The sequence below is a fragment of the Pelodiscus sinensis genome, chromosome 3 (genome assembly GCF_049634645.1).
Source record: "Pelodiscus sinensis isolate JC-2024 chromosome 3, ASM4963464v1, whole genome shotgun sequence".
NCBI lineage: Eukaryota > Metazoa > Chordata > Testudines > Trionychidae > Pelodiscus > Pelodiscus sinensis.
Genome location: NC_134713.1, coordinates 38,937,583 through 38,962,682, shown reverse-complemented (window position 1 = coordinate 38,962,682; position 25,100 = coordinate 38,937,583). Strand labels below are relative to the sequence as shown.

At 41.5% G+C, this 25,100-nt stretch overlaps 1 protein-coding gene and 1 long non-coding RNA gene across 3 annotated transcripts in view; one reads left to right on the top strand and one right to left on the bottom strand.

The window, feature by feature from the left end:
• CSMD1 (CUB and Sushi multiple domains 1) overlaps window positions 1-25,100 on the top strand; it is a 1,865,804-nt gene that overhangs the window by 1,486,204 nt on the left and 354,500 nt on the right. For both annotated transcript variants that reach the window (XM_075923597.1, XM_006137767.4), the window contains exon 23: window positions 649-805. In XM_075923597.1, coding sequence (XP_075779712.1) covers window positions 649-805 — 157 coding nt within the window. The remainder of the gene's footprint in view (window positions 1-648; window positions 806-25,100) is intronic.
• On the bottom strand, window positions 1,807-10,480 carry LOC142827792 (uncharacterized). The gene is made up of 3 exons (XR_012902549.1): window positions 10,346-10,480; window positions 9,854-9,959; window positions 1,807-2,080 (listed from the first exon to the last, which is right to left on the bottom strand). It is a non-coding gene; the product is annotated as an uncharacterized LOC142827792 (long non-coding RNA).

The window sequence follows — 25,100 nt, the reverse complement described above, 5'->3', positions numbered from 1 at the left end:
CTCTGAGGATAGATCCGTGTATACATATTGATTCCATTTTCTTTCTCCCAGTTTCTCCCCCTCCCTTTATATAGATACACACCTCTCTAGTCTGAACCTCTCCAGTTTGGCAACATCCATGGTCTGGCAGGACCACGGATGTTGATGGAGCAGAGAGCCCCTGGATCAGAAACTCCAGCTCTTTGATGCTGGGAGTCTCGCATCAAAGGACTGGCAGCTGGTGGCTTGCAGAGGAGGGAAGGTGGCTGAGGCTACCCCCTGAAAGAGCCCTGAACTTCCTCGATCCAGCAAACTCCCTTGTACAGCACCAGTCACTTTCCAAGGATCTCTCTCCTGCTCTTTCTCTCTCTCTCTCTCTCTGTGTGTGTGTGTGTGTGTGTGTGTGTGTGTGTGTGTGTGTGTGTGTGTGTGTGTGTAAAAAGATCTACAGAGAAGTGGAAATTTTTTTTGTTTGTAATCTGAACTGTAAAACCAAGAAAAATATTTTTTTTAAAATGTCTTTTCTGTACCCAATATGGGAGCATTATACATTGTTTAGGAACTGATTGTAAGAAAAAGCTTCATATCTTAAAAGCAGCTTCAAAACTAATTCCAATGCTACACAATTAAATAACATAGAGTTCCATGATGTGATATTTGTTTTATAAGGTGTATGATGGAAAAGACAGTTCTTCTCGTCCATTGGGGGTCTACACTAAAAATGAACTGATGGGACTGATCCTGAATAGCACCTCTAACCATTTGTGGATAGAATTTAATACCAATGGATCAGATACTGACCAAGGATTTCAACTCACATATACCAGTAAGTAGATCGCCCCCAAAAAATCAACCCAAAAACATGTTTTGAAGGGCAAGGAAATGGTGTTTGTTTTAAAAAGGCACATATATAACTATTAGTTGGCTGACATGATTTCTCACAAAATGAGTACTCTTTATAGTGTTTATGAGATGGCATTTTAATTCCATGCACAGATTGGTAAAATGGAGAATTTAAGCACATTAACAAAAGCAATATTTTAAATCTCTTTGCATTTTGAAAGAATTACTAATTAACAGAATGGCGGGAATGATAAAAAGAAATTATGACATGTTTGTACTATGGATTGAGTGTATTAGTGTCTTAATCTGACAGAAATGAATCACATTTTTAAAAGTGAGCACTTAACCTGGACACTCATATGAAGTAAAAAAATAGGGATTAAAAGAAAAGAACTTTGGGCCCCATTGGCTCATAAACAATAGTGATTTATGGAATACAAAGGTAAAATCATGAGCTGAAACAGATGAATCTCATAAGAATTCTTAATGGAAGGGATGCCCAGTTTGCCTCTGACCTTATAGAAAAAGATAGGGATCCTGTCCAGAATCCAGGTATCTCATGAGATCATCAGAAAGCAAGATGCTTATAGGCAAGTTTTACCTGTGCCTCCTCTCCACTTGTGCCCCCTGACCCACCAGCTTTTACCACTCCTAACAACCACTGATGCACGGACTGCACTAACGGAGAAAGTCAACTTAAGATATGCAATTCCAGCTACATTAATTACGTAGCTGGAATCTAAGTACCTTAAATCACATTTTGGGGCTGTCCACATAGTGGAATATCAATGGGAATACACGTTCCCATCGACTTTCTTTACTCCTCATGAGAAGCAAGACTACCGGCATCGACAGGAGCACCCTAGCACCCTCTCAGTTTGAATTAGTGGGTCTTCATTAGACCCGCTAATTCAAATCCGAAATATCAACTTCAGCAATATCTGTCTTCTCCATAGTGTAGATGAGCTATGAAGGAACAATGCTTTCATGGCATCTCCTCATTGCCACTTTTCTTAGAAATCTCCTTAAGGAGGGTATTTACAGCGTATAGAAAGAATTAGCCTCAGTCTATATGAATTTGTGCTGATTTCCTTCATGAATTGGGTGCAAAAGATCCAAGAGAGCCACAACATTTTCCCTCCTTTATCATCATCTGCTGTAGTCCTGTTTCATCCAATTGAAGCAAACTTGAACTCCAAGGACCAAAAGGAGAAATTAAGTAGGTAGATTTCACTTATCGGTGGATACAAGTGCAGAGCTGTAAAAGAGAACATGGAGTCCTTTGTTTTTTATACAACAGAACTTTATCATATGTTTTCTGACAGAATGGACATATGGTCAAGAGTTCTGTTAGTTTGTTTTTGTTTTTCTGTAAAGTGAATAAAATAGACTCATGCCTATTATAACATTGATGGATGGGATCTGGTAAATGTCAATTTAAATCTAATGCCAAATAAAGCCATTTAATCTATATCTGATTACTAAATTTTAGATGCTACAAAACATACATCATTTACAATTAACATGTGGTCTTTCAGGTCCTTTTTTCAGTCACCTGAATGAAAGGGCAGTAATGTAGAAACTTAACAAAATCTGATTTTAGGACAACCAACGTGAATTCTTAATAACACTGAAGTCAATTCTGGAGTTTGGGCAATACCTGTTTGCCTTCTTAACATTCTGGGGCTCTTTATGATTGTGAAATTTAAACATCATTATAAGTGAGTTGAATGATCCATTAAAAGCAGAAAAACAGGAACAATTTTGCTCACCTTTGTTTTCAATATCTCATTAGCAAAACAGTGATACATATGTGCATAAGCTAATTCTGCAATCTTCCATGCACATATCAGAGTATGAGCAGATCTTGGCAACAAATATATGGGCAATTCAAGTATTAGTCCTGTCATACAGAAAGGCTCAGGATGGCAAGAAGAATTATAAATGAAGATTAAAAATTGTAGTGATCGCTCTCCTTGATCAGTATCTAACTACAGATAATTGTGAAGGAACAGCTATCATACCTGTAGCTAGAGGTTCATTGCTCAATAGGATAATGAAGGGGCCAAGCTTAGGGATTCAGATAAATGGGAAGTTCCTAATTCCTCAAGTTATCGTCATCTAGTCATCTTGAAGTACTTTGTACTCCACAATATATTTACGGTACACATTACAGTGCAAAGCTCTGCACTTGGGACTGAAGAATCCCAAGCATTGTTACAGTCTGGGGACTGACTGGCTAGATAGCAGTTCAGCAGAAAAGGACCTGGGAATTACAGTGGGTGAGAAGCTGGATGTGAGTCAACAGTGTGCCCTTGTAGCCAAAAAGGCTAATGTCATATTAGGGTGCATTAGCCAAAAAGGCTAATGGCATATTAGGGTGTCAGCAAATTTAGAGATGTGATTATTCCCCTTTATTCTGCACTGGTGAGGCCACATCTGGAGTACTGCATCCAGTTCTGGGCCCCCACTACAGAAAAGATGCAGATGCATTGGAGAGCATCCAGTGGAGGGTCCAAAATTATTAGGGGACTGGAGCACATGACCTGTGAGGAGAGGCTGAGGCATTTGGGCTTATTTAGTCTGCAGAAAAAAGCGTGAAGGGGGATTTCCTCTGAAGGAAAATTCCAAAGAGGATGGAGAGAAGCTGTTCTCAGTAGTGACAGAGGGCAGAACAAGAAGCAATGGTCTCAAATTTCAGTGGGGGGGGGGGTCTAGGTTGGATATTAGGAAAAACTATTTCCGTCAGACGGAGATGAAGTACTGGAGTGGGTTACCTAGGGAGGTGGTGGAATCTCCATCCCTAGAGGTTTTTAAGTCTCATCTTGACAAAGCCCTGCCTGGGATGATTTAGTTGGTATTGGTCCTGCTTTGGGCAGAGGGCTGGACTCAATGACCTCCTGAGTTCTCTTCTAGCCCTATGATTCTATGATCACCTAGTAATCTTGAAGTACTTTTTGTATTCCACAATATATTTACAGTAAACATTACAGTAGGATTTCAACCTAGCCTGGATAGGCTAAGGCCACTATGACCTGCATGAGCAAATATGGTGGCAGTGCATAGATTTGGGGAGAGGAAAAAAAATAGTAGCCTGTTTTTTTCTCTTTTCTGTTGTAAGATACATAACTGAGCATATATACAATAGAAGTAAGTATTGTTCTCTTTGTCACCAAAAGTAGAACAAGAAGTAATTGGTTTCATTTGCAGCAAGGATTTAGCGTAATTATTAGGAAAAAAGTCTTCCTAACTGCAAAGGGTAGTTAAGCATTGGAACAGGTTTCCTACAGAGGCATGGAATCCACATCACTGGAGGTTTTTAACTTCAGGCTATAAACATATCTTTCAGAAATGGTCTAGGTATACTGGTCAACCCTCCTCAGTGCAAGGAAATGGATATGATGACATCTTGCAGTCCCTTTCAGCCATACATTTCTATGATTTCTAAGGGCTCATCTAGACTATGCTAGAGTGTCGAAAGAGGATATGCAAATTCCTCTTTGCATAGTCTAGCTGAGCCCTTAGAAATGTACAGCTGAAATGGGGGAGGAGGAAATGGGGGAAAAGAAATGACTGATACAATTTATAGAATGGCATTCACATTGGTATGGCAGGAATTTGGTGTGTGATCATTGTTCTTTCAGTACAAGAGAGCAAAAACATAATCTTTGGCTGGTTGGTGTTAAATATCTATTCTCAGATATTTTATTAAATTTCTTTAGATTGTTTTATTTTTAAGTGTCATTTGTCTGCTGAAAAGTTAGGAATTAAAAAGTTGCTTCTGATAAAGTATTCAAAGGATTATTTTAGCCTCAAGAATTAAATTAAAGGTGTGCAGATTTTTCCTTTTGTTTTAATCCTTTTTAAATATAGTTCACCAAAACATCTCAGTTTTTCTTTGTCTCTGCTCTGGATACTTTTGAAGAGCAGGGGAAGGACCAAAAAGGTTCAATGAATGCAGAGACCTTTTTAGCTGTTTTAATGTCCCAAGCTTGGAAGACATCAATGAAGCATCATGTGCAAAGAAAAAGGCTTGAAAATGCTATATAGAATAGCCACAACTTACTCCAGATAAAAAAACTTTGGTGTTTCTTTTATAATTTCTGTTATAGTTGCCTGGATATTTTTTCTCTCTAATTAAAACATTCCTTGCAGAGACACCTGTAGATGTTGTAGAGAGAAGATGATGCAGCCTAGGGCACTCCCACAGCTGGAGTTAGCATTCCTATTCTCTAATCAGCAGGAAGACTTTGTAGTTCTAGTGGAAAGTATTAGTGTTCTGTGCTGCTGTATCAGCTGTATTTAACCTTAAATTGACATTCACGGTAAAGTGGACTCTTACTAAAGTAACAGAATGACAAACAGTTAAAAAACAAAAAAACAAGAAACAAACAAAAAAACTCCACAGACTCTGTTGTTTGGTAAAGATAATATACTGCAAGTTTTTAAAAATGCAACATTGTGAAGTATCCAAGTAACAATCCGAGTGCTCTCCTTGCAGTTGATGACCACTACACTGTTGTATTCTTGTCACCAGAGGAAACTCAACACACTCTGAATCTTCCCAAGGGCTCATTTTCCATGTTGAGAACTGAGCTGAATACAAGTATACCTCTGATCCTATATCCCATAATAAGGTTGCTTCTTTTGCAGTAAGTTTCTAATCATCATGAATTCAACAACGTTCTCCTCCTTTATAGGAAGTCAACTTTATCTTTATTTGGAGGCATAGGGAAAGAGTTATACCAAATTACCACTATTATATTCAATTGTTTCCCTCTATTCTGAGAGGTAAAGAATGCAGAATACTCATTTGATGATTGAAGATCCAAAAAGTAATGTCCAGAATTGAAATGCTGATCATAAGAGTTTGACTCAGCCTCACACAAGGTAACTCCATCCTTTTAAATGACCATTTAGACACCTGTATTTGATAACTCTCTTATCTGAATCTAATACAATCTACGTATTATTTTCCATATGTTGCCACTTCACCAGTAGACTTTTCAACTGTCCATCAAACCTGTTAGGGTTTCAAATATCTAACAGTGCTAAGACTGTACCTAAGTAACTCTTCCTATTCTTCCTCCACAGGAAAAAAATGCCTTTGTATCTGTATAGATTAAATGAGAATCACACTTGAACAATTTGAGCAGGGATGGTCAAATGTATAGTAGATAAAACAGCATCTTTCAATTAATACCAATACAAACATTTCTGGAGATGTTACTGTTGAGTTTAAAGCTAGAAACTTGTTTTCTTTAGTGTTAGAAAGGGTGAACAAATGTAAGGAACTAATGACAAAAATACCAGCTAATATAAAAAGCCATATCAGGTTTCTTTAAGTTCTAAAAATTATGTGTTTTTCTAGAGAAAGATTGTATTTATTAAGTTATACTCTATCTTGAGCTGGAAACCTTTTAAATAACTGATGCAAAAGAACCCTCAACCCTACAGTTTTGCACCTGTCTTCCAAATTGTGTTGGTATACAGTTATAGCACTCTGCACATACCTGGATGTTTCTTGTAACAAACTAAACCCTACTTCCCCTGATTTTTGCTCCTGTTCCCAGCAGAGATGTTCCATATAGAGTTAGCAGTAAGTTGCTCATTTGAACATATGAGTTGATAAATAATTTGGGCAGATTAGGCAGCTCATTCAGCCATTATGCTGCTACCACCAACATTGCTTTATAACTTGAGCCATACTTGTGCTTCATTCATGATGATAATCAATGGTCCAGCATGGGGCTGTGTAGGTGGCCCACTTTTCAGAACAAGACTCTGTTTTAAGTTGCTTCAAACTCTGCCTTGCATCAACAGTTTGGATGGAAATGTTTCACGCTGTGGGTCTACATCAAGCTGCTTTTTTTTTTTACATAAAATTTTACTCAAAGTTGTGCATTTCCAAGAACAAGACTAGGGAACAATACATCTTTTTCTCATGTTAAAAAATATTGAGATCTGTTTTTCAACAACAGTAGCATCCATGTGTTGTAAAGTGAGGACTTCAAATTAGACAAGGAAATCTATGGAAATCTGCCCAAATGTGGGTAAACTAATCAATTATAATTTGCTCATTCTTAGCAGAGACTTGCTGAAGCATAACAGCTAAAATCTCCAAAGATTCCATCCTCAATAGGAATGCTTGGACTTCTCACAACTCCAGAGCATCTGCACTGGAGATGAGAACAATAAACCTGTTGTTCTTGTGTTCTCATTGATTGCCCTGCTGGCGCCCAGGAACAATGGAGAAGGAAGTAGTCTGATTTGAATGAAGAGGGGATAAGAACTGGATCAAAGGGGAGGAAAATGAGTAAATTTGGACAAGGAATCTGGTGAGAATATGACTAGAGGTGGTATTTGTGTGTGGAGGGGGAGAAACTGTGATTAGGTGTTGGAAAGAGACACGGATCACCTGCATAAGTCGACTAAAAGATAGAAATAGGGAAGCTAGGAGACTAGAACTGGTAGATGGAGCTGAGAGGGGACATGAAAAGTAGTTTGGCAAGGATATTGGGATTAAGAACTAGGGAAAATTGGTTAGGACAAGGAGGCAGCTGAATGGTAAACACTAATATTAGGAGCCGGAGGTAAAGGAAGAGACTGGAACTGGCTGGACAAGGAGATTAGAACTACAAACAAGTGATGGGACTAAATGAAGGTAAAGAAGGGAGAGAAAGATCTGACTAGGTGCTGGAGTTGGGGAGATAAACTGAGATTGGCTGCACAAACATACTTGGATAACAAACCAGAAAAAGCAAGAGTGGAGAGGTTGATGGGACAAGGAGTGGGGACAGGGAATTGGTTGCCCAAGAGACTGTGATCCTCTGCCATGATTAGAAAGAGAAAAGATTAGAATTAAAAACTAGCTATTAATCATTTTCTGTCACCAGTTTCAAAAAGAAAATGAACAGTTTAATTTGAAAATAATAAATATGTTTTCAAATATCCTCTTCAGAATATAAAAATGACTATATTGGTACAGACCAGTGGTCCATTTAGCCCTGTATCCTGTCTTTTGACAGACAGATGCTTCAGAGCAATATACAGATCAGAATAATTTTTAATGATTCATCCCTTGTCATCCAGTCAGAAATTTAGGGATATCCAAAATGTGAGATTTTGTCCCTCACTATGTTGGCTGATAACCATTGAGAGACTTACCCTCTATCAACTAAGCTAATACCTTTTTTTAAACTCAGTTATACTTTCAGCCTTCACAAAATCCCCTGGCAATGAGTTGCCCAGATTGACTGTGCATTGTGTGGAAAAGTAGATTCTTGTATTTGGTTTCAACCCAATGCATATTGATTTCATCAGATCCCTAGTTCTTGAATTATGTAAATGAATACATAGCACTTATCCACGTTATTCATGATTTTAAACATGTCTATCATATTCTCTTTTAGACATCTCTTTTCAAAGCTGAACAGTCTGTCTTTTAATTTTTTTTTTCATATGGAAGTTGTTCCATAACCCTAATTCATCTTGTTGTATTCTGCACATTTTCCAGTTCTAATGTATCTTTTATGAGATGGGGTAACAAGAACTGTCCATACAATATTAAAGGTATTCGTATATACCATCTACATAGAGGCATTATGCAATTATCTATCTTTTTTCCTAATGGTTTCTAAAATTCTGTTACTATTTATTTTTTATCACTGAGCAGGTGTTTTCAGATAGCTCTTACCAATAACCCTGGGACCTCATTCTTCAGTGGTAATACATTACTTTAGATATCATCATTTTGGATAGTTTGGAATTTTTTTCTAGCGTGTGCCACATTGTAGTTATCAGTATTAAATTTCACCTGCTATTTTGTTGTCATGTCACCCAGCTACCTTAATTTTGTTCTGGTAACACCAGTGGTAACCTGTTGAATGACTTGTGGCTTTTCTTGTAAGGTTAAAAGACTGCAGTCTAGTAAACGGCTGTGTTTATTTATCACAATTTGAGATCTAATATCCAGAACAACAGTTGAGTTTCCAAACCTTCCTGCTTTCAGTCTAGAATATAATTATACTTTCAAAGCAAGGAAAGGGGACAGGAAAGAGATAATTACAAATGTAGTGATATAGGTGTTCTTTTACATTTATATTAATACTATAGTGTTGCCAGGGTTCTTGAGAGCAGCGAGCCAGTGGTGTGGGAAGATGCAGGAGTTGTGGCAGGGCCTTAGGATGTGGGAAGGGACAGTGCAGGAGGCTAGGGCAGGGGGTGAAAGTCGAGGGTAAAGAGTGGCTCAGAGTGAGGGACCCTATTCAACATGGGCCTTTTCTCTCCCCCTGGTCACCATTTGCCTTTTCTCTCTTCCAGCCCCAACCCCAGCTGCCGGGGCCTTTTCCCTCCTCCCAGCCCCCTCTGACCTCAAGGGGCCTTTTACTTCCCTCCAGCCCTCTCCTACCACCAGGGGCCTTTTTTCTTCTGCCACCCTTCCAGCCCACTCTCCCCACTTCCAAGGAGCTTTTTTCTCCCCACATCCCTGCCCTGGCCATCAGGAGTCTTTTATCTTCCCTCTCCTCTGGCACTGTTGCTAAGGCCTGGGAGGGGGAAAATGGTTTGGGAAAGGGAGGCTACTTATCTTGCATTCTGCCAGGCAAGATGGTATGTATGCCCCCAGTAGTCCCTCTACAGGATGGTTCTTTCCTGCGGGCTCGCTGTCCCCAGTGTCCACTCAGTATTGCAACTCTCCAAACAGTCCAACCCTTCCCTTTATATGTTATGAAAAACAGTCTCTTTACTGGCACTTCCAGTTGTCATGACACAACCAAACCCTAACCTTGCTTTGAGTTATGATAAGAGGAAGATGCATAACAAATGTAGTGGTTCTAGCTCTTACTTTTTAGGAGGAGCTCTTGAACAAGTGGCCTTTCAGACAGTCAGACACATACTCACAAATCTCAAAAAAAGTATAGATTTTTCTGAGTGTCTGATAACTCTAAATTGCTGAATGACAAACTCTATTAGAATTATTTAAGATTATCAGTCTTAATAAAGCTCTATTCAGAATACAGAAAATTACTACCTTTTCTTGTCAGACCAAAAGTTGGTTATGTATCTTCACTGTAGCTGGAAGTATGCATAGTTTTCATTCCCCAACTCAGTTTTGATGGTAGTGTCACTATACAAAGCTTTAGAGAAAGAAACTCTCTTTATCAAGAATATTCTCCCAGATACATATGTTCTCATGTCATTTCAATACATTCTCCATTTATTTGATTTGTGTGTGAAGTTGTAATTATTCAACATAATCTCTCCCCCTGGATCCTTCTTACCCCATAATCATTCTTCCCTGTTGATTCTCCAACAGAATGCATCTGTTGTGACAATCATTCCTTAATAGTTTAACAAGTCTGAATCTGCTTACGTAAGTTTGTGTGTCTATTATGCTTTCCAAGAATAGCTGGAATTTTATACAATGAAGGGGCCAAGATTGTTAAAATACAGCATAAAAGACAAAATATTTTAATAGAATTGCTTCTCCATCCAGGATCAGTATGTTACAATTCAGACATACTCTTTGTTGATGTAAACGGGTTGCGCTTATGAAGGGAAGGCTCCTCCTCATGGTCAGTGGGCGGCCATTCCGACCCACTACACGCTGTGCCATCGGTTGGGGAATTAGCGGTGGTTGAGGTCCGAAGCGTAGGCCCTCTCACCGGGCGAGCTGTAACCAAGAGTCCAGAACCCTACTGTAGTCCCGGGTGGGTGGCAACTAAACAGATCACAAGCCTGGCCTCAATTCAGGGTAGGCAGCAAACAAACAGTTCAAAGGCCCAGCATCAGCTCAGGGCAGGCAACAAGCAAACAGTCCAAAAGCCAGGCGGGCAGTAAATAAACAGTCCAGAACCAGGTCTTTGCTCAGAGTGTGGCAGTAGGAAAACAAATAGTTCAGAGCCAGGCCCTTGCTTAGGCTGTGACAGCGGTGGATGTAAGCTGCACTCCAGGCACAGCCAAGGGGGGAGACTGCCACCTGAGAGTAGGGTGGCAGGGCGGGACACAGGCCCACCCACTCCACAGACTTGGGCCCTGGCAGCAGCAGGACAATCTGCTGCTGGGTCAGCAGAGATCTACCTCACAATGCTGACCTAGCTCTTGCATAGCCAACAGGTGGTCGGCTTTCTCTGGGCTCCTTCCAAACTCCCCTGGTGCTGTACCTGGTTTCCTCAGAGCTCCGTCGTTTCGGCAGCTCAGGCCAGGTAAATAATCTGTCCAGGTCATCAGGGAGCTGTGGGTCTGGTGGCCCAGGCCAGTCCTCTGCTTCTCCTGGGCTCAGCTCCTCCAGTGAGCAGAGGGGAGGTTTCTGGCTCCTTCAGCCACCAGGGCCTCACTGGTCTCCCTGGCAGGCCTTTTGTATCTCTGGCCCCTCCCCCTGGCTTCTGGTCAGGTGTCTCATCAGGGCCAGCTTATGCCCACCAAAGCTCAGGGGGTATGTCTACACTACCACCCTAGTTCGAACTAGGGTGGTTAATGTAGGCAGCCGGAGTTGCAAATGAAGCCCGGGATTTGAATTTCCCGGGCTTCATTTGCATATTGCCGGGCTCCGCCATTTTAAAATGTCCGCTAGTTCGGACTCCATGCCCGTGGCTACACGCGGTACGAACTAGGTAGTTCGGATTAGGCTTCCTATTCCGAACTACCGGTACACCTCGTTCCATGAGGAGTAACGGTAGTTCGGAATAGGAAGCCTAATCCGAACTACCTAGTTCATGCCGCGTGTAGCCGCGGGCACGGAGTCCGAACTAGCGGACATTTAAAAATGGCAGAGCCCGGCAATATGCAAATGAAGCCCGGGAAATTCAAATCCCGGGCTTCATTTGCAACTCCGGTTGCCTACATTAACCACCCTAGTTTGAACTAGGGTGGTAGTGTAGACATACCCAGGGAGAGGCAACTTCCCCTCACTGTCAGTGGGTGGCCACCCCGACCCAGTAGAGTTGAAGATCAGAATTATAAAGAGTACTTAATGTATAAATGAATCAGATGTACAGAAAGGTCTACAAGGATTAATGTATACTAACAGGTTCCAATAATGTAATCCTTAATAGATTAAAGTAAGATTTTTCATTGTGCTTACATACATAGGTTCTTTAAAGGCACATTTGTCTCTGATCTGCTGCCATATGTTTGCTTCATATCTATAGTCAGGGTTGGCCATAGGGACAGGAATGATGGGCAACAACCCAGAACATTTTCTCTGGAATTTTTTGCTCAGACTCCGTCTGTTAGACAAATAGCTGGCAAGCAGATGCCACAGTAATGGTACTAAGAAGTACTACTGTGGCATGGTAGTTGCAGGTATCTGGATGTAACAACGCGTTTCCTCTGAATGCAAACAGTGACGGTGAAGAGTAACACTCATCAGAAGATACAAAGAATATACAGTATGTACAATCCTTAACGTCTTCCAACTCATCCTGTCCAAAACTCACTTCCAGACATTTCTCAACATCTTGCCCAGGTAAAGGACATATTTCTCCTTGTCATAATCAAGAGTGCTGACCAGCACCTGGTGACTGAAGGGTTAACCAGGTATCAGGATCCAGGTATCAGGTGGTCAGCCAATAACAATGCAGGTAGGAATTTCAACTTGGAAAAGAGGAGTTTTTATCTCTCTCTTCTTTATTTGAGAGGCAGAGCAGTTTCTTCTGAGACTGAGGGAGATGGGAGACACTTCTCTTTCCAAGAATGGACTTCTTAAAATGTGTAAGTAGGAAAAAGTTTAGATAGTCCGTCAGGATTTGTTGTTTTCCTTGTTTGAGAATTTGAAAATAATGTCAGAACTGTTAATTGTGTTTTTTTCTTTGTAACCAAGTTTTAGCCCAGGGTCATTCCCTGAGTATCTTTATCAATTGCTGACTCTTCCTATCTAGTCACTTTACTATGCTTGCAACTGTAGTTTTGTTTTGATAATAAAAGTTTCTTTCCTTTTTTTAATTAACCAGTGCTGGTTGATTGTTGTGTCCTTAGGACTCAACACCTAGTTCAAGGGCATTGTTCAAGTCTATTGTTGTCTGTGAGTCCCCTCTGTTTTCCCAACTCCAAGTAAAAGGGAGGTTTGGGCAGGGGGAGAGAATTACCTTAGGGAGGAGATTTCCCAAGTGATCTCTTCCCTGGTTTTCTTGGAATTGCTTGGGTGGTGGCAGCAGATTCCCCAAAATCTGGGTGTGACAGCCCTCCTGAGTGTGAGCACCCCACCCGAGTCTGGGACGAGAACCCTGAGAGCCTGACTGCCAACTGCTGTTCATGTGTGATCGTCCTTTGGGTGTGAGCCCCCACCCCAGGCCAGAACGAGGGCCCTGTGAGCCCAACTGACTGCAGTTCACGTGTGACCGTGCCTTGTGCGCAAGCCCCTGCCCGAGTCTGGGACGAGGGCCCCGTGAGCCCGACTGACGACTTCTGTTCACGTGTGACCGTCCCTTGGGTGCAAGCCTCTGCCCGAGTCCTGGACAAGGGCCCTGTGAGCCCGCCTGTCCACTGTTTGTTTCCCCTTATGGTCGTCTATGCCGGGGTCCGTTCCCGGCGACCCGAGGTCTTCGAGCTCCCTCCCGGGTTTTGCCTTGCCTCCTCCTCACAGGGGTGTGGGAGAACAGGGACCCGGGCCCTCCCTCTCTACCGGATCCCAGCCCAGGGCCCTAAATGCAGGGTCAATGTTCCCCTGCACGGCTGATGAGGCGCATCCCCACAACGCATCAGCCCACGGGTGCCAGAAGGACCCCGTCCCGGGCTGCTTCCTTCCCTCCATGGGCCCCAGGTCATAAGCCTCCAGCTCCCCAGTGCCTACTGTGGTTCCTGCTGCCCTGTCATTGGCCGGTCCTCCAGCTCTTCTTCCAGGACCTCACTCCGCTGCGGTGTCCCTCGGTTGGGGTTCTCCGCCCTCCATCTGCGGACGCCCTGCCATCCTTCTACTCCAACGCTGGCAGGCCCTTTTGAAATGGCCCAATGGCTGTATGGTGGCCCTGCCCACTCCGTGACATGGGGTCTTCCCCCCTCACCTCTGGGCAACCGCCCGTCGCCTCTGCCCCAGCCAGCCGTACGCAGGGCACAGGACTTGCATCCTTGCTGCTGCCCAGGCGGGGGAGGAGGGTCTCTGCCGTGCTTTGGCTTAGCGGCGGCGTCCTGCCCCTCAGGCTTGCTGCTCCCAGCGTGGCTCCCTGCTCCCCTCTCACAGCCAGTTGGCACGCGGGGAAGTTTTTCTTACCAGAGCCTGTAGGGGCAAGGTTTCAGAGTGCTCTTGCGGGCCCCCATTTCTGCATTCATCATGCCAGTGTGAGGAACAGCCTTGACACTCCTCCTCAGCTCTCTCAGTTTTCCTTCTTGACTTGTAGAGCCAATGCCAGATGCCTCAATGGGAGTGAACAGATCAGGTAATCATCAAGTGATCACTCTCCAGTCACCCATTTCTAGCCTCTGAAAAACAGAGGCTAAAAATACCATTCCTATCTCACGAATACCCCTCCCCTCCAAAACTAAAACAAAACAACAACAACCCCTAGGTTTTTGTATGGATTTTTGGAAAAAAGTGAGGGTATACCAGAAGGAACCTTTTCCCTCATACATTCATCTTGGGCACAATTGAAGGCTTTAGCCTCTATTGAACACAAAGACTTAATGAAGCTAGTGCCTACATTAGCAGGAGTGTGTCCTGAGTATGCAAAGAGAGTGACACTAACCCCTCCTATTCTTCTCTGCTTGCTTCTTGTAATTCCCACTATCTTTTTTGTAGAAAATGTGGGACTGTGACTCAAAAGAAGTCCTTAACATTTCACTGACTCAATTAAACATTTATGAGCTAGCTTTTTTTCTGAGAGCGTACACAGCTGGCAATTTGTCTGAGAGTAATTCAGACATATTTCTTTATCTGAATTTTTCTATCATTGAATTCAAGTAAAGCTATTACAGCTGGTCCCTTCACCTATACATAATGTAGAAATATTTTTATATTATATGTAGATTTCAACACTTTGTACATTATTTCCAGACATGGCGAGAGTCATTTTGAAGTCTCATTTAGTTAATTGAGTCAATTATAGATGCTTAAAACACAAATACTACTGATTGAGTGTTTGTAGGCATTTATGTTTTTTTGGATAACTGTGACAGTCACAGAACATTAGCACAGGTATTACTTTGTACTTCTACTTACTCTTTGGAAGCATGAAAATGTAGCCTTAGAAAAAAAATTGGTCATGTTTGTGAATTTACATCAATATCAGTTTAGATAGAGCTCTGCCTTCAACCTTGACAGTGTTTCTGATCTTCTTTATGCCAGGGGTTGCCAGACTTCTTCATACCACAATCCTCTTCTGCCAACAAAAATTGCTATATGACTTCAGGATAGGAGGACTAGAGCCTGAGATTGCCCAACCCCTCGTTGTTCTGGATGGGACATACGGGGCAAAGCTTGAGCCCCACTGCTCCAGCCATGGAGCAACAAAGGTGAAGCCCTATGGCTTCAGTCACAGACAGGAGCTGGTAATTGGAACTCCAATGCCCAGGGCTGAAGCCCTTAAGCTTCAGCTTCAGCCCCAGGCAGTAAGGCTCGGGCTTAAACCCTGGGCCACTGCAAGTCTAAGCCAGCCTTTGAGATGCCATTAAAATGGGATTCAACTCACTTTGGGGTCCTGGCCCAGAGTTTGAGAACTGCTGCTCTATGCTATCAAGTTATGTCATATTTGTTAACTATAAAGCATTTTCTGTGCGTGTATGTCTACATACTTTGCTTATTGAAAGAGAATTTTTATATGCTTATCTTTTCTTTAATGAGTAGAACCTATTCTTAAACTTTTTGCCATAAACATTTCTAAAGGTGGGGATAAACTATATCTAAATTAGAATATCAGTTTTATTTACAGAGAGCAAAGTGAAATAAAAATGAAATAGCGATTTGTTCCTAACCAAGGCCCACTCCACTATTTTCTTTTATCTATAACAAAATTATTGTGGAGTTGGGTGAGATTTGTTGGCATCTGCTGGAATATATTGTTAACCATTTGATGGACCAGGCCAGGTCTGGGCACAGCTGAGGGCATCCGCTCAGTGCGAGTTGCTCAGCCTTGGGGCTCTTTACAGCCCCATACCGGGAACCTTCCCAAATAGGCCACAAACCAGTCACACTGAGCGCTTCAAGCTGCCGATCTGGCCAGCCAGAAGCCTCACGAGCAAAACCCCTCTGATACCCCAGCTCTTCCTGTGCCCCAATCAGCCATGGTCCTAATACACAGGCGTGGGGCTATAGAACCCAATATCACCTACCCTGAAAGGGTTCTTCCAGTCCCAAGAAATCAGCTACAGTTCCCAGGTCAATTTTACACTCTGTATCTTACCCACAAAATCACGCTGAGCCAATCCTTTAGAATCTAGAATCTAAAGGTTTATTACTAAAAGAAAGAAAAAAGCATGAGAGTAAGGATGTTAAAGGAGAATACATTACATCACCCAGTTCTCGATGTAGGCTCTTAGCAGAGATGTTATAACTGCTGGCTTAAAATTCTTTGGTGTACATCCTATGTCAAGATGGGTTCACAGTTCCCTGCAAGACTGCCTCTGGGATCAAGAGCTGAGCTGAAGACCAAGATGGAGGGTGCCACATGGCACTTATATATCTCCTCTGGCATCTTCTTGGCTGCGGCAGGTCACGTGGTCAGTGGCCTATCCCTGTGTTCCATGCTGGTAGCCCTTAGGTATCAGTCACATTCCTGAGATGTGTATTGGCATCTAGAGATTCGTTGTCTCCTTGCTAATTAGCATAGCCATAGACTGAGCTTTCCTTGCCCCTTGCTCAGCCACAGACAGAGAATTTTCCAGCATCCATTCAGACTACAGGTTTATAACTACACATACAAATATCATATAAGTATGCAAATAGCATATACAGAATCAGTAGAACATAAGCTTTCATGTAACACCTCACATGACCCCCTTCGAATGCACTTTGGGGCAAATATGCCCCTGTGGGTGCATCAGTGAACTGGCTGCTCCCCTTAAAATCCAGTAACATGACACTCCCAACGCAAAATTGATGCAGGAAGTGATGCCAATAACATCACTGAGGGCATCACAGGCTTCCCCATGTTTTTGCTCTGTGTTATTGCATGTTCTAATCCAATATTAGAAACCACAGTACAGAACTGGACAAGTGTATGAAAACCAATTTTGCCTAAAATAGGCTTTCTCATTGTAAGGTCTCTCATAGCGACAACCCTGTACTTGCACTGTTTTACCAACCCAAGGTAGAACTTGCTAAAGACCATAGCTAATTGGATCTGCTTTTGTAGCATGATCCCCATGTGTGTCATGCAAACTTGTCCAAAGATGAAGAAAATAGTAAATTTATCCATGCCAGCCCAGACAACTCTCTGAACACCAATTAACATTGCGTTAACATAGGTATTCTCATCCCCCATAGTGTAGGCATCTTGGCCCTTAGCCATGAAAACAAAATGGTAGTGTGCTTCAGTTTCCCCTTTCACACAGCACCTTATGTCTGGAACCTTCTTTGTCTTGGAGGAAGTTCCAAGATCAGTTATAGGCATTAACCATGAAATATCAACATCTCAAGGTCCTTTAACATATAGTCTGTCATCTGGTACCTTTCTTGATCGGTTCAATGGTTTTTTTCGACACAGTATGCACGTTGTACATTTTTACAATTCTGTGTAACAACAGCACATTGGTTAAAGAGTTAAAATCAGTAATAGGAACAAATTCATCTCTAGTGTATAGTGACAGTACTTCTTTCATGCCACATCTTTGGCTCCATGCCATTGTAGTTTTGACTCTTCAGGTTTAAACTGCAAGTCTCCTTTGCCAAAGCAAGTTCGGCCCCTCGCCTTTTCATTTCAACCTACCTGGACATAGTCATAATGACCTTACTACATGCACCTTACTTCAAAGAGACTTTAGCACCAGATTACAGAGGGAAACTTCAGAACTTTAATTCATGCTTAAGTTTGTCACTTTACGAATGGGCCTTAACAAAGATGATAATTACCTTACCCATTACAAAGTTAGCTTTCCCACTTATCACCCCTGATAAGCCTGTCATTGACTCATAAATAGCTATTCCCTTTCTCCCTCCCTATCCCTCACCCCACCTTCTGTACTAAATCTGATTTGTCAGTTTAATAATGTGTTCACTTTTTTCATTGTATTCCTTTGGTGTATATGGTCATGCCAATTCTCTTTCAGAATGTGATCTGAGGAAGTGTGTCTTGCCCACGAAAGCTCATCACCTAATAAACCATCTTGTTAGTCTTTAAAGTGCTACATAGTTTTTCCTTTTGTTTTATCTGAAATAAGAAAGTGAATTCTGTTGCCCAAAATGCTTGAATTATTATTTTCGCTACAATCAGTCTATATAACATTTCACTCCAAATCTGATCAGACTTTAAAGTAAATGGACAGAAAAATCTTAAAACCTTTTTGTTGTAAATGCTCCACCAGGGTTTCAGAAATAAAATTTAAAACAAGCAATGTATTTCTGTGAGGCAGTTGATGATTTCTGAAACATATACAGGCTAAAAAATTTTACATGTTTGTTTGATGTTCATATATATGTATTTTATAGTCCCTTTCCTTCAACTGTGATTTGTCTTTCTTACAACCAATGTCTACACAGTCATTCTGTTATTTCGAAATAATTTCAAAATAACAGGTGGGTTATTCCAAAATCTGTAAAGCTCATTCTATGAGGAATAAGCTATTTCAAAATAAGGCATATGTATACATTTGCCTGCTGCTATTTCGAAAGAGCTCCTTACCAGGGCCATTCTAAGTTATTCCTTCCCAGTGTCTCTGGAGGTCTGAATTGAGATAGCACATCTACATTAGGGAAGCTCGCCTTGGACTAATTTTGCAGCTTCCCTGCACTGTAGACGTGCTACTGTGAAATAAGCTATTTCAGAATAACTATTCTGGAGTATCTTATTTCAAAATAGCTGTGCAGTGTAAAAGTATCTCCAAGGAACAACTTGTGCACATTGGCCTGGTACAATGTGAATAGCTTTGCTGGGAGGAAACATTTTTTGGTATAATTCTTGAAAGCCTCACCCAGGAAAATAATAGAAATGTTCTTGATTTTGAGAGACCCCGTCTACATTCATCGCATTTAGTTTACAAGTATAAATGTGCCTTTCTTGTGAACAGGAATGAGAGATGTACAATAAATATGTCACACAGATTTTGGTAACCTGCAGTAAATTCTGGTTCAAGTAAAGCTAGAACCAGCTGCAGAAGTATTTACAACTGCAAGGTCCCAGTTTAACTGTGTAACTTTCTTTCCCTTTACCTGCTTAAAACTAATCTTAGATGGAAGAGTGAAGAAGCCAACAGGGTGATCTCTGACTCGTATACTCTTGAAACTCATAAATAAATATTGCATTGTTGTTGAATGATGTTATAATAATATAGAAGAGCTGGCACAGAAAAACTGTATTGAATCAAGCTATCAAATTTGTATAGAAATCTGTCGTATACCTGTTTCATCATCCACGTAAGACTTTACACTTTGGGAGCTTAAAATAGATTTCTCACCCTATTTTCTCATGAGATTAATATCCAGATATACATGTTTTGTTTTGTTTTTTGCCGCAAAATGAAATTGCAATGCTATGAAAATCTTCACATTTTGTGCAGAGATAACCCTGTGGAAAATAAGTGATATTAAATCTCTGTAATCCAGTTGGGATAATAATTGATACTACTTCATGTCTAATACAGATGATAGGCAGTAATGCATAATATTCCTGACACATAGTATACCATTGCCTATATGAAGGAATGAAACTTCTCTTTTTACCCACCTTTGTCAGAATGAACAATATACAGTCTCCCCTAATAAGAACGTAAGTCTGACCATAGCAGGTCAAATCAAAGGTCAGTCTAGCCAACTATCCCGTCTTCAGACAGTGGCCAATGCCAAATGCTTCAGAATAATGAACAGAACAGGTAATCATCAAATGATTACCCTGCCACCCACTCCCTGCTTTTGGCAAGCAGAGGCTAGGGACTAATAGTCATTGAGAAACCTATTGTCCATGAATTTTTCTAGATCTTTTTGGAATGCTATGGTTCTGGCTTTCACAGCACTTTCTGAAAAAGACATTCAACAGCTTGACTGTGCATTATATCAAGATCAACTAAAGCCAGTTGTCCTATCTGTTTGGGTATGTCTACACAGCAAAGTTATTTTGAAATAACAGCCGTTATTTTGAAATAAATTTACTAGTGTCTACATAGCCAAACTGCTATTTCGAAATTAATTTCGAAGGGCTTATTTTGAATTTAGTAAATCTCATTTCACGAGGAATAACGCCAAATTCAAAATAGCTATTTCGAAATAAGTGCTGTTTAGACACTTATATCAAAATATGGACCCTCCAGACTTCCCAGGGTGCTCTGGTGGCCACTCCAGCCTCAACTAAGAACACTTCTCTCCCTCCCCCCTCTCCAGAGCCCTTAAAGGGGTTGATTCAGGCCACAGTGCCTGTGCCAGCTCCAAGCCTGCAAGCCCAGAGCCAGCAGTCACTGCCCCTGACCCGGTGGCCCCAAAGCATGAGCTAGCAATCTACTGGAAGCCAGCCCTCCACCACTTCCCAGGAACAGTCTGCCAGCTCCCAGGAGCCTGCCAGGTCCTGGAGAAGGCGGGCAACTTCCGGGTCCTGGAGATCCTGGACCTTATTCAGGTTTGGGGGGGGATGCCCCCAACATCCATAATCTCCGTACTAGATAGGGAAATGTGGCTGTCTATGGAAGGATAGCTGCCAGCCTGGCCACCAAAGGCCACATGCAAACCCAGGAGCAGGTTTGCATGACAATCAAGTTGGTCCAGCAAGACCCCCAACCTTGAGTCCTGAGCTACCCCTCCCCCTTCTTCCCCTTGCTTCCCCCTTCCAGCTCCCTCCTCCCAGGTTTCCCCCACCTCTCTCCCACCCTCTCTTCTCCCCTCTCCTGCCTCCTTTCCTCAGTCTCACCAGAGTTTCATTCCCCCCTCCCAGTTTTGTTAAAAAAAGAGAGTTTGTGTCATGAAAATACATGTATTTTATTTGACATCAGGAAGGGGGGTTAGAGAGGGGTAAGTGGAAGGCCGTGAGGGAGGAATGTGGCACAAGCCCCCAGTGGGGCAGACCAGGGAGGCTCTTGGTGCTCCTCTGGGTGGAAGCATCCCACAGAGCCTCCTGGATACTAACAGGTCCTCAATGGAGCTCCCGGATGGCAGCCTGCAGAAAGTGCAGCCAGGCTCACAGCAACGCGTCCAAGAGAAGAACCAGAATGCCCAGGGGCAGCTCCAGCTCCATGTTGCAGATTGCTGTGGTGTCCCGAGTGAGGGCAACCAGAGTCATAGGTAAGCAAGCAGGGAAAGCTGAGAACCGGCTGTCGGGAGGAATCCCTTTAAGCACAGGCCTTAGATAGCCTCAGGCATCAGCCACACAAAGTAACCCATCCTGATGCCCTGCCGGACCTGGTTCCGTCCGACCTTAAATGCGATTCAGCATCCACTCAATCTGGACTCGCTATTTCAAAATGCATTTTGTGTGTAGATGCGTTATTTCGAAATAACTTATTTTGAATTAACTATTTCGAAATAAGATATTTAGAAATAACACTGTAGTGTAGACATACCCTTTGAGATATTTCTATGGGTGGCCATCAACCCAGTGCTTGTACCAATAAAGGGACTCATAATATTTATATATTTCTGTGATTGTTCACAGGACGTCCACAGAAATGGATATCAAACAGAATCCACTTATTTGATTCACAGAGCATGTATTCATAGAATGCATGTTTGTTTAGATGGTATAAACATATAAACTCACATAATGTGTTTAGTTGCAACTGCTTTGGAGGACAGGGTCATAATTCAAAATGATCTTGACAAATTGGAGAAATGGGCTAAGGTAAACAGGATGAAGTTTAATAAGGACAAATGCAAAGTTTTCCACTTAGGAAGGAACAATCAGTTTCACACATACAGAATGGGAAGTGACTGTCTAGGAGGGAGTATGGCAGAAAGGGATCTAGGGGTCATAGTGGACCAGAAGCTAAATATGAGTCAACAGTGTGACACTCTTGGGAAAAAAAAGTAAATGTGATTCTAGGATGCATTAACAAGTGTGTTGTGAGCAAGAAACACGAAGTCATTCTTCCACACTGCTCTGTGCTGATTGGCCTCATTTGGAGTATTGTGTCCAGTTCTCCAAGAAAGATGTGGAGAAATTTGAGAAGGTCCAGAGAAGAGCAACAAGAATGATTAAAGGTCTAGAGAAGGACCTAAGAAGGAAGACTGAAAGAATTGGGCTTGTTTAGTTTGGAAAAGAGAAAATTGAGAGGGGACATGATAGCAGTTTTCAGGTATCTAAAAGGATGTCACAAGGTGGAGGGAGAAAAATTGTACTTCCTGGCCTCTGAGGATAGAACAAGAAGCAATGGGCTTAAACTGCAGCAAGGGAGGATTAGGTTGAACATTAGGAAAAGGTTCCTAACTGACAGGGTGTTTAAAAACTGGAATAAATTGCCTAGGGAGGTTGTGGAATCTCCATCTCTGGAGATATTTAAGAGTAGGTTAGATAAATGTCTATCAGGGATGGTCTAGACAGTACTGGGTCCTGCCATGAGGGCAGGGGACTGGACATAATAAGCTCTCAAGGTCCCTTCCAGTCCTAATATTCTATGACTCTGTGATTCTATGATTTAGTGATTGATCCCAAACAATAAGACAAGACTTTCTTCAAAGTAAGGAAATCTTCAGTCAAGATATTCAGCTTTCTAGAAATAATCCAGACTTTAGGTAGTAGAGCAAGTGTTCCAGCCAATGTAATTTAAAGTAGCTGTGTCCCCAACCAGTCAATCCATGTGTGCAGAGTCTGCAGAGTCTATGCTCAGAATATTTCAGAATCTATTGCAATCATCTAGATTGCAATGTATTATTTGTATTTTTAGTATTCATATTTGTATTAGTAGTAGTAGTGTATGAGGTACAAATTTCATTTTTTGAGGAGTAACGTTAGTTCGAACCAAGGGGTATGGTTCGAACTAACATATCGCGGTGCACACTTTCACTTTCAAAACAGCTGTAGATCAGAGTAACGTACTGGCAAGATCATGCTAATGAAGTACGGAATATTTAAATCCCCGTTTCACTGACTTTCAAATGCCTACATTTGCATCCCTAGTTCGAACTAGGGTGCAAGTGTAAACATACTTGTAGTCTTCATTTGTTTTTAAAGGGCAGCTGAACATGCAAGTAAATTCGGAAGTACTTCTGTGGCATGAAGAATCTTGCATATTGCTGAGATTTCTAGAGTTTAACAGAGAAGGATGAGTGAGGTTATTTCTAAAGGGATCTCGTTACATACTAATACCTTTGTAGCTATCAATTCTATATGAAAACTAGACAGTAAATACATTATTTAAATTGAGTACATATATTTTGAAATTATATTTTGCTATTATAATTTTTCAACTTTAAAGTATGATGTTTCCAGGATTCATAAAAATATGGATTTGTAGGTATTAATCTTGAATAGTTATGAATATGATTCTATGTCATTGTGATGGGGTGGAATAGGCCCAAAGGTGCCCCGCTGGAGGCTCCAGAGTTCTGCCACAGCCATCCCAGGAAAGGAGTAATCGAGGTTACCTCCAAAAAGGCTACAGTGGCTGCAGGGAAATCAGTCAATTGCCGCCATATAAAAGGAGCTGCAGAACACTGCAAGAATTAGTTGCTGCTTGGAGCAGAAAAATAAAAAAAGGCAGGCCTAGATGCCCAGGAAGAGCAGTAAGAGCACAGACAGTTCAGTATGGTCACAGACTGGGAGAGCTAAATTTGCCAGACTGGCTACTAGCACTGAACCAAAGACAATTTGCTAACAGGGATTGGGGGAGCACTGAAGGAACTCCTGGCTGGCTGCTAGGATTGAGCCAAAGACAATCTGCTGGTAGGCACTGGTGGAGCAAGATATACCTGATTAACTGAGGGACTGAGCCTGGGAAGGAATCCCTGGGAATACAGTCTCATACCATAACTGAACTGCATAAAGACCAAATTCCAGAGAGGACTAGAGAGAGACACCATGAGAGGGGAACTGAGATAGACCCTAGGAGACTGTCTATCCCAGTAGGAGTCTGTTCTGGTTAACATTCAGTCAGTATGTGACTCGAAAAAGCTGCCTAAGAACCAGAGAAAGTGGTTATGAGAAATAAAGTTTGCAGATATGGCCCACTAGTGGGGGACACTCACAAGAGGTGGCTGTTGATACTGTGACAGTCATATAAGTTGTTTTCAACAAGAACAGATCACTCAGTGCCAGCAGATTTGATCATTTATGCTTGAAACATTTAAATACTTGGGAAATGAAAATACAATACAAAATAAAATTAAACTTGATCATTTCAAGCGTTTTTGGAAACAATTCTGGAACAATTTGTGTAGTGGGAATGGTTAGAGACATGAACCAAACTGTTAACATATATGATGGAAACCATTTCAAGGAGGGTTGGTGACAAACTCTTTAAATCCCTAGTTCCAGTTTCTCTGAAGATGGAGGGAGGGGAAGTTGTGCTTTCATGAAATTTGAGTGGAATTTTGTTCCCGCTGAGGTACACGGGACTTCTGTATTGATTTCACTGTAAACGGGAGTGAGTTTGAGGACTTCAATATTTCTCCTTATGACTTTACCCATTTGACACAATTAAAGATTATGGTGAGATTGTTCTCTGAGAAAACAGAAGTTGTGCGCGTGTGAGTGTTTATATATATATATATATATATATATATATATATATATATGAATTTGGTCCTTATTATTAAAATTGAAAATGACAAAAAAGTAGAATTGAAGTTGAACTAACATTTTGTTTTCTCAAATCAGAATCATTTTGTTCCTTTTTGTCCAAATTTTTTGATGACAATTCTATCTATAGATTGGTGTTGTTTTTATTGACAGATATACTGTAAACATGTTTCTTGGGAATCTTCCATTGTAATCAGTTTTATTTATAACTGATATAAATACATTTATAACTGATATAACAGTTCTGCCAAAATAGCCATTTTGGACAAATACAATGAGTAGAAGAATTATTGAAAATTAAGTGAAAATAACTCTTACTCGGCTCAGAGGTGAAAACAGTGTGAACCTCCCCTAGTGAGCAGGAACAGCAGGAGTTGCTATCTTGATTTTCATTTAAAAACTAGTCACAGGATGAGATTCGTTTGGATACTCTATTACATGCTTAGATCAAAGACATGAGAATCTCCATAGACCAGA